Here is an 11056-nt window from a genome sequence, read left to right on the forward strand (position 1 = left end):
CTCTCCCCGCCCTCTCAGATCGAATTGCTTTGTTGGCAATTGCCATCCATTTTTTTTTTTTTTTTTTTTTTAATGCTTACCTATGCATTATTGTTAATTCTATGTGTCTTGTTATTTGAAACAAGTTTTGTTTTTCGCAGCTTGTGGTAGCAGCTTTGCACTTGCTGGTTATGTACATATGTTTATAGATTAGATTACTTGTGCAGAGACATTTTCTCTGCATATTCATTAATTATTGTTTAATACTTAACTTATTATTTTGATTTGTTATAAAGTAAAAAAAAAGTAAAGTGCAGCCATTATCAACCCACTGCAGGGTGGAAGCCTCCTCAACAATTCATGCTGAGGGAAATGGACCATAATCTGCCACGCTGGTCCAGTGCGGGTTGGCAGATCGACCGTATTCAGCAGTCAGGGGCTTGAACCCCGGTCAACTCAAAGAGCGTGTGCTACTGCACTCCCGCTCCTGCCCACTCGGCTACGGAGGCCGTCTGATATACTTAGATTTAAATTTAGAATTGCTTTTGATTCGGTTAACTAATTTATTTGTACAGTATTTATTGGTTTTGCCTTTGGCATATCTTTGCCTTGGGTGAGTTCTGTTTGTCTCTTTGTGTTTTGTATATATGTTTCTGCATTTCTTCTGGTTGACTATTTCTGTTAATTTCTTGGTTGACTAATTTTTCAGCCAAGATTTTAATTACTTATTTTGTAAATATTGTATATTTTACTCTCTGCTTATGCAGTGTAATTTGTTAATATGTTTACTGCTATGTTTCATATCGATGACATAAGTATTTATTATTTATCTTAATTTATTCTTTTAAGTGGCTATCTAATAGCCACTTGTACATTACCTATGTTCTTTCCTTGAGACTTTTCTTTTTCCCCTTGTCGGTGCAAGTTGGGCTTCCTTCCCGGCTAGGGGAATCTTTCTTTCAAAATTACAAGCCTTCAGGCTTCAAAATTTTACCTCTTCAAGCTCTCTCGCTTGTTAGATTTTCCAACTAGTGTTTTCCTCTTTCCTATTTCTTCTTTTTCCTGAGAGAGTGTTTTGCTCTCTTTTCTTCTACTTTCTTTTCTCCTACTTTATCCTCCCTATTCCTTATTTATTATAACCGGGATTCCACTTGTTGGAATCCCACTAAGTGTAATTTAGATAGTTCCTGGAGCGCCTCCACGTGGCTAGGGACGGGAGTCGGGACGCAGGTAGCTTGCTCCCTGCCTCCCGGCTGCTAAGACTCCAGGGCCGGCAAACAACAACCATCACAACACACATATATACTTACACACACACACTTACACACACTTGCCGGCTATAAATAACCTACAGATGCTACAGCGGTATATAGGGGTAACCCTGGAGTCCGCAATCAATACAAAAATACCTTGTCCCTTGTCCCTACCCATATGCAATATTTTGCATTTGTCAATGTTAAACTCCAGTTGCCACTTCTCAGCCCATTTTCCTAACTTATCTAGATCCAGTTGGAGTAGCATACTGTCATTACTGTCGTTAACAACCGTGCCAACCTTTGTATCATCTGCAAACTTGGACATTACACCCGATATACCTTCATCAATATCATTGATAAATATGCAAAACAACAATGGGCCCAACACGAACCTTGGGGAACTCTTTATTCCATTTAATCTTCCTTTAAATTTATTTAAACTATCCACTTCACAACACTAGGCATAACAGTATTCCAACAGTCACTCTCTGGCTGAAAAAAAATTTTCTCACAACTTTCCTGCAACAATTCTTTTCCAGTTTATATTTATGTATCCTTATATGTTTCATCTGTGAAAGAGTAAGGATGTCATCAGCATTTAGTTCACTCAACCCATTTAAAGCCTTAAACACTTCAGTCAGGTCTTCTTGCAATGTCTAGTTTCCAGATACTACAATTTACAGAACTCAAGATTCTTTCTTAGTAAGATACCCTTTTGTACCCTTGCTAATCTTGTTTCCGTTCTCTGCATCCTTCCTAAAATAAAGTTTCCAGACCTGTATGCAGTAATCCAAGCCTGCATACAGGCTTCCAGACCTGTATGCAGTATTTATCCACAGCAGTAGCTTGCCCCTAATGCCATACAGCTCAAATTTATATGGCAGTCTTTCATGTTTTACAAAAGCTTTACTGAAATTTAGGTATGTGATGTCAGAATTATTTTTTACATCCAGCTTCTGTGTGACCACTTCATAATCAGATTGGTGAGGCAAGATCTCCCTTGAACAAATCCATGCTGTGATTGTTGTACAACTGCATTCCTGCCTAGATGATCCTACATTACTTTCTTAAACTGTAGTTTTACTATCAAAATAATCAAGTTTAAACTTGGTTGTTCATCCGAAATAACTCTGATTTAATTCTGGTTTGTGTCTTATATTATAATGATAAACAATTATTTTATTTCCATGTTTTTAGTTTTTGTTTTTCTTCTTAATCTATACATTTAAAGTACTTTGATGTAGTCCCATGCCAATTGGGACGTGACTGTGTGTGCATTAGAAATACAAAGACTTCTCTTCATTTAAAGCTATGATAACCTCAATACTCTAAATGTAATAAGAAGAAAAATGCTAAATCTGAATATATGGAAATAGGTGCTCATTATTCTGATATAAGACATATACTAGAATTAAATGAGATGGTTACAATGACAATAAGATCTACAAAACGATTGGTAAACATACACAGACTAATGTGCAGAGATGTCACATTTAAAGTAGAAAGGACTGAAGAATTAGAAGTGAGTTATTATTTGTGTAAAGCTATTTCTGTATGTGGTATTATGCAGACCTTAATCAAAGAATTTAAGTTTTCAACTTACCGTTAAAATGATGGTGCTATTGTTGCTAATTATAAAAAAAATCTTTCATTTTCTTCCAGGTTAAGAAATATAAAGAAGGCAAAAAAGAATATTTATATGCACTTACAAAAAAAGTAGAAAAACTAGAACGCAGTATTCCATCACCATCGATCAAAAACTTATTGCTTCATTTGATGAAAGAGCAAGAGCATGGTGAAAGTGATGATGATTTAAAAGAGCATGCAAGAAGTGAAGAAAAGAGTGATTGTTAATCTTTAAAACTTTCCAGATATGATGGATATATGTATTGTATAAAATATGGGTAAATCAGATGAAACAATAAAATAATCCATTCCAGTTAACTTGTCATCTTGCATTAGTCACAGTCAACTACAGGTAGCCTTCAATTTATGCCAGGGTTAGGTTCCTGGGGGAAAAGGTGCAAATGGAACCCTTTATATAATGGAGTCAATCAGAAATCACAGGGTTAGGTTCCAGGCACCAAAAATTTTACCTACCACTTTGCATCGATTCTTTTGTTTTATTAGGGTGACTTTCACCAGCTTTCATCCTCCAAATAACCTCCATCTTATTTTCCAATGTGATAGTTCGACATGCCTTTTTCACACTTTCATTTGCACTAGGATTCGATGAACTTCTTTTACCAGACATGGCATCTCTTTATTCTCTTAAATTAAAAACTTTATAAACATGGTTGGCAAAAACTGCACATGGCTATCACTGTTGTTAATTATTATTTAATTTATTAATAGCACAATTAATAAAAAATGTTAGCGTAATAAATTTCTCCCGACAATGCGGTGGCTTACGTTTAGAATAAAGCCGCGTAAGGATGGAAGAATGAAAGAGGTGGAGGACTTGAGAATTCATGTAGGGCAAGCCAACTCCAGGCGGCTGCTTGCGGAGCAGGTAGTCACACGGACAGGGCCCTCCATGGAATGTTTCTGAGTGAGATTAACCCTATTGGGATATAAGATCATTTTAATGAGTGCAAATGAGATCAGATGGTGGAGTGTTTTTCTTTTTTTTTTAAGAAGCAATGGATACCTACCCACCCACTGAGGAGGGGCCAAATAGCCCTGAAACGGCGCCGCCCGAGGGGCCTTATGGCCACTGAGGCTCCTCGAATGGGTAACAACAGACCCCCTCATTGGAGAAGTGCTGCCCATTCGAGGAATATGAGATCACATGAATGAGCTGAAGAAATAACTGCCCCTTTCCTTCTTCCTCTACCTCTCCTACTATCACTTTCCTACCTCTTTATTGCTCTCTTGGTCTAATAGGGGCAGTGTGTGGATAACTGAGAATCATTATCCCTTACCTTTTTTTCAAACGGTGCTGTCTGTCTGGGTGGTGGTATCCACTGAGAATAAGTAACAACAGTCTTCTCCTTCGGGTGAAGCGTTACTTATTCGAAGTAGTGCAATGTCATGGTAACTCGTCATGAAGGTATTCACAATATGAGATGTAACTTAAACGATGCCGCTATTGCAAATTTGCTAATCTATAATTGGCTGTGTATAAATGATGCAAGTGCACTAAGATATACATGGTCTAACTCTTTTGCAGCTTGAGGCATAAGCCCTTAATGCATTAGAGTCCAACTGAATGCTTTACCGCATGGACCTTTACCACCTGCATCCATGAGTGACTACTTTGAGGGCAGGAATCTTTCTAGTCTCTGATTGACTATGATATGGATGCACTAATTGCTGATTGGCCCAGATTGTCCTAAATCACATGAACAGTGCATGATATATAGTACAGTGTGATGCCAATAAATTTTGTCTGACGATTTTAAACTTTCAATTTATAAAAAAATTGCAAAAAATAAATAAATAAAAAGAAAAATGGGCTTGTGGTTAGTGATCAGTGCAAATCAGACCAGTGCAAAATGAGGGCTACCTGTATATTTAAAAAAAGAAAGTTTGTTACTTAAATTAGAGAAGGAATATCCAGCCCCTTCAGCAAAGTATGGCCTTTTGTTGGTTATGTTCAACAAAATATTTGGGGGGGGGGGAGGAGGTCATCATATATTTGCAAAGAAAAGGTGTGTTTCTTTGCTTTCTGAAGAACACAGGCACATACAAGAGACATATGAAAAGTTTGTGGCCTAAGTATGACGGTTTTATTTGACGAGTCTGGTTGTTGTTGTTGTTTTTTGAAGGTTTTGGGAGGAGTCCAAGTTTTCTCATGGACCTCTAGGAATACATCCACTGCGGCAATGATGTCACTGACACTGGAAAAATGGATGACAACCAGTTTTTTCAAATTCGGAAATAGGTAAAAGTCCGATGATGCTAGATCTGATGAATATGGGGGAATGGTCTGAGGTTTCAAAGCTACACTTGCACAGTGCAAACATAGCAATGACAGACTGTGAGCAGGTGCATTGTACTGGTAGAACAAGACTCACTTGCTGAGTTTTCCTTTGTGTTTGTCTTTGATGTTTTCAGGCAAATGCCTCCCATGGTCTGTGTAATATGCCCCCATGACTGTCTGGTCTTTCTGAGGGTAATTCACTAACAACATTCCATCAGCTTTCTAAAACCAATGCCATAAACATGCCAGCAGAAAGAATTTACTTGGCTTTCTTTGGAGGTGGGGTCGGAGGAGAAGAGCTGTGTCTACCATTTGGATTGCTACTTTGTCTCTGGCTGAAAGTGATAATCCCAAATCTCATCCATGGTCACAAACTTTGCAAGGAAATTTGCTGTATCTGCTTGAAAACAATATTAGTAAATTAATAAGAGGAGTTTACCTCAATATAGTACGTAGAACACTTCCGTATGATACCCTGCAGAAATAAAAACGAAAAAAATCAACAACTTACCGGTACATTAAAGTAAAATATAAATAATTAAATAATCAATTTAACACAATTCAAAATCAATTTAAAACAATTAAAAGAATCTAACGAAAATATCTAACGCCGAGTCTACAGTCTTTAATAATCTTAAAGACTGTAGACTCGGCGACAATGACAATTTATTCTCACTAGATGTTACCTCATTATATACGAATGTAAACATTGAATACACATTAGATATTATTTGGGATATGTTAAATAAAAACTCGACACCGATTAATTATACGAAGCTGCCTATTAAGGAAATTTTTCACTTAATTAAACTGTTAGTTGAGGCTAACTACATCACCTTTCAAGACAAGGTGTACAAACAAATTTTTGGATTACCAATGGGTTTGAGCCTGAGTGGCTCAATGTCAGAGATATATCTCTCAACGATTGAGCAGATACATTTGACACCTTTTCGTTCCCGTATCACATACTATGGGAGGTATTTAGACGATGTTCTTGTTATTACCGATAGTAGTACTATCCAAGACATTTTACATTCGTTTAATAATATTCATTCTAGACTCAAATTTACATTGGAAAGGGAAGATACGGATACAAAGTCATTAAACTTTCTAAATTTCACGCTTACCCGGGACTCGAACAAAATACAATTTAGCATCTATCGAAAACCTACAAACACCAGTATGCTTCTACATTATAATAGCCATCACCGTTCACCTACAAAAGATCGATTATCTTTAATCAATTTCTAAATGCCTATAAATATTCAACGACGGATTCTGCTTTGGACTCAGAAATACAAATATTAACTAGCAGATTCTTAAACAGGAGTTATCCCATTAACACAATAAATCGAATTAGGGTACAAGCTAAGGATAGGATACAAAATACTATACCAAGCAACAATAGTAATATCAAAAAATACTTTATTTCTGTCCCATATGTTGAACAGTGGCACAAACAGCTTAACAGATTCTTTAAAGATACCGAATTTAAAATTATAACTAGGCCTATACGGAAGTTACACACTATACTGAACAATCGCTCGGTTCTTTCCGCGTTCGCAACACAAATTAATGATCTGGTATACAACATTTCTTGCGGTGATTGCGACTCGTCTTACCAAGGTTCGACGCGATTTTCTCTTAATATTCGTGTAAATCAACATGAAGCCTCAGTTCGTGCTTCTCGTGCAGCAGCGTCAGAATTAGCCTTTCATGCCATTAATGAAAAACATACTTTTTTATTTAACGAGGCCAAAATACTTAACGTTCAACGTAATTATACGCGACTATTAATTGCAAAAACCGTTGAAATTAAATTACACGAGAATTCTGTTAATGTTCTGCGGCCATATTTGATCTCCGATGTGTGGACCTTTACGCGCATGCGCGAAGACATATAATCACTATTTAAGTTGCAGGTTTAGCCTGATTCGGTAATTTTCATTCCTGTGATCACGACAGTCGGTCGAAAAGCATTGTTGTCAGCTTCAGGAAGGAAAATCGTTTTGAATATTTTCGTTAGATTCTTTTAATTGCGTTAATTTGAATTTTAATTGTTTTAAATTGATTTTGAATTGTGTTAAATTGATTATTTAATTATTTATATTTTACTTTAATGTACCGGTAAGTTGTCGATTTTTTCGTTTTTTCCGTTTTAATTTCTGGAGGGTATCATACGGAAGTGTTCTACGTACTATATTGAGGTAAACTCCTCTTATTAATTTACTAATATTATTATCAACGTAGAACATATTGAGTATTACAGCTCTGATTCATACTAGCTTGAAAACAATGCAAATGATCACTTAAGTGACAACTCTTGTGCATTTTTGATGTGCTGACACCTTGTTCATAACGAAAAACTGTACACATGTTCAGATGACATGCTCAAGATGCTGGCAATGTACCGAACTGTTACTCATCGATCACTCACTACCAGATCATACACATTGTCAATAACTTCTAGAGTGATGGACATTGCAGGTCTTTCACAGTGTGGATCATCTTCCTTGATTCAATTATGCTGCCCACTTCTTTACCATGAAATAGGAAGACGCATTCTCCCCACAGTGTTGTAACCATATCCAAACAAATTACCTTTGGCATTAGTCTTTTTTTTTTAACCAAATAATGGATGACTGCCCAGAGACTGGTTTTTTTTTCATCTTTCCTCATTCACACACTTTGTTGACTTCAGGAATTGTAATTTAAAAAAAAAAAAAAGACATTATTAAAACTTTACAAAACTTGGTGGATTACTATTTGAAGTATTATACATTAAGTACAGAAATTTTTAACACTGTACCACTACCCTTTCATAGTCAGGCCACAAACTTTCCAAACCTTCTTCATATAGCACAGCCATGGCACAAGCTTAGAAAAGAGGGTTGTAACAAAAAATCACTCGGTTTGATTAGTACTTTCAGAATATGTAATCATTTTATCTCTTGTATATTTTAAGATTTTGAGTAATGGCCAGTACCTCATTATCTGAGAGCACTTTGAAGTGCCTGTTAAAAGGAAATTAAAATTCAGCTATGTGTAAGAATTCCTAAAAATAGCTGCAAGCCTAACTCTGTTAATTCAAGAAAGTTGCTCATATAATTTTACACCACATAACACTCACTCATTCTGTATATGCACATTATATAATATGCTTTGGTACTCTAGTATTCTGAGGGTGTGGAAGGAAAGACTATAAAGGATATTAAAACAAAAATATAAGCAAAATAAATAAAGTATAAAAAATGAAAACTGTACTGTCCATGCTGTAAAGCAGGGGTCATCAACCTTTTTGAGTGAAGAGCCATTTTTGATCTAATTAAAAAAAAAAAAAAGAATCCGAAGAGCAACACTTCAGCTCGAGCTGGGGGGGGGGGGGGGGGAGTTTTGAAGAAATTGAATGGAATAGAGTGGGAAGATGTTTTATTAAAAAATATATATTTTGAAATATTATTTATTAATAATATTTCTAATTAATGTGACTTTTGCTGCTGAATCTCTTGAGTGAGTCTCTCAACATCAGGGAAGTATGCCGTAATTTTGATCTTTAAGCATGCTGAGAGACTTGCACTGTTTAGACGGTTTGATATATTTCTAATATAGTTCAGGTTCGAAAATATTTGCCCACAGAAATTCTTCAAACCAAAAACTGAGAGAAGTCCAAACGCAAATATTTTCAAATTTATATACGTGTCCGGTAAGCTACACCACGCATCGAATACAATTTGGTCTTGCTTTTTCAACTCATCTATCGGCATCCATTTATGTAGAATTGCAAGGGCAGCCTTTTGCCTCTCCAAATCCTCAATTTCAGTTTTAAGGCATTTTAGTCTTGCACTCCACATGTCCTTGACTTTTAAGTCCTCTAACTCCATTTCGAACTTTGCTTCGTGTGTGGGCTAAAAGTTAAAGAGCTGCAGTTACATGCTCAAAGAGCCACAGGTTGCCGACCCCTGCTGTAAAGTAATCTAATAGCTTGCAATGTTCACTTGAGATTGAGGAAAGTTTTTTTTTTTTTAACTTTAATTTATTTATGTTGCCTGTTTTTTGCCTTAATAACCTTTATACACCCTGCTCCCTAGAATTGCATACTGAAGTATCAATGCACAATATAATCGCTTTTGCTCTTTCCTTCTTGCATAGTACAGGAGAGCAGATAGTATACCATAATTCCCTCAGCTTTTATCATTTTTTGACTCAAATATTTTGTAATCTTATTATTATTCTTAACCTTTTAACCACCTCATATTCAGTTTCATTATCACTAGGTGGCAGTGATCACAGTGTGTTGAAGTGGGATTTACTCAAGGAGGTAACTACCATCAGAGGTAAAGGGAAGGGTTTTTGTTTTCGTAAAGGCGACTATGATGGTCTGAGACAGTATTTAAATTCTATACAGTGGGACCAACTGATGATGTTACCAACAGCAAACTCAAAATGGGAAGCATTCAAGGAACTAATCTTGGTGGCTACCAGGCTTTACATACCAACTAAGAAATATTGTTCAAGGTTTAGGCCTAAATGGTTGTCAGATGGACTAATGAGACATGTGGCAGAGAAGAAAAATGCATGGGATACATACAAATTAATGGGTGACATGGAAGCCTATGATAGATATAAGTTGGTCTGTAACCAAGTCACAAAGGAGATTAGGCAGGCAAAGGCAGACTACGAAAAATCCTTGGCAAAGGATGCAAAGAAAAACAGAAAGGAGTTCTTTACATACTTGAACTCGAGAAGGAAAGGGATGAATCAGATTGGTCCACTGGATATTGATGGTTCAACAGTTGAGGACCCTGCTCAGGTGGCTAACAATCTAAACGAGTATTTTGCATCTACATTCACGCATGAGGAGTTATTCAGGAAGGAGAATGATGTAGGTAAAGTAAACATTGGCAGTGAGCTGGATGATTTTGTAATAACTGAGAGGAAAGTGGAGGAGAGATTGTTGAGGATAAACATAAAAAAGGCACCTGGGGTGGATGGGATCTATCCAGTTATATTAAAGGAGGCAGCAAAGGAAGTATGCAAACCCCTAGCCATAATTATGAGGGCTTCTTTGGACTCAGGGGAGGTACCCATAGACTGGAGATGTGCAAATGTAACCCCAATTCACAAAGGAGGATCAAAGGCTGACACAAGTAATTATAGACCTGTTAGTTTAACTTCTGTTCCAGGTAAATTAATGGAGGCACTGGTTAAAGAAGCACTGCAGGATCATCTAGACAAGAATTCAGTTATAGCTCAGACGCAGCATGGTTTTGTTAAGGGCAGGTCTTGCCTGACCAATTTGATTGGATACTATGATGTAGTCACAAAAGAACTGGATGCAGGGAATAACTTTGATATTATATATTTGGATCTTAGAAAGGCTTTTGATACTGTTGCACATGGAAGACTGCTGCACAAATTGGAGCAGTGTGGCATTGGAGGCAAATTGCTGCTATGGATAAGGGGATGGTTGAGTGGCAGAAGACAGAGAGTGGTAATCAATGGACACTGCTCAACGTGGACTAATGTTATTAGTGGAGTTCCTCAAGGTTCAGTGTTGGGTCCATTGTTGTTTTCGGTGTTTATGAATGATATTGATGATGGGATATCAAGTTTAATGTCTAAGTTTGCAGATGATACAAAGGTTGGCAGGGTCGTTAAGGACACTACTGACGCTATGCTGCTGCAACAGGATCTGGAAAGGTTGAACAGATGGGCTGAGAGGTGGCAAATGAAGTTTAACATTGACAAATGTAAAGTACTACATATGGGTAACAGTAACCCCAGAGCAATGTATCAACTCTGCGGTACTACACTGACAGTGGTGGAGAATGAAAAGGACCTGGGGGTAATTGTGCAGGCAGATATGAAGTTCTCTGAGCAGTGCAGACGAGCTGCA

At 36.9% G+C, this 11056-nt stretch overlaps 1 protein-coding gene across 1 annotated transcript in view; it reads left to right on the top strand.

The window, feature by feature from the left end:
• The window catches only part of LOC150079776 (glutamyl-tRNA(Gln) amidotransferase subunit B, mitochondrial-like), a 65839-nt gene extending 62750 nt beyond the window's left edge, over positions 1-3089 (top strand). Inside the window, exon 12 of the mRNA XM_090383232.1 lies at positions 2898-3089. Within this exon, the coding sequence (XP_090239358.1) occupies positions 2898-3089 (192 nt within the window). The remainder of the gene's footprint in view (positions 1-2897) is intronic.
• The last annotated feature ends 7967 nt before the right edge of the window (positions 3090-11056 follow it).

Source organism: Mastigoproctus giganteus, chromosome 10, assembly GCF_048544385.1.
Source record: "Mastigoproctus giganteus isolate SK-2022 chromosome 10, ASM4854438v1, whole genome shotgun sequence".
Classification (NCBI taxonomy): domain Eukaryota; kingdom Metazoa; phylum Arthropoda; class Arachnida; order Uropygi; family Thelyphonidae; genus Mastigoproctus; species Mastigoproctus giganteus.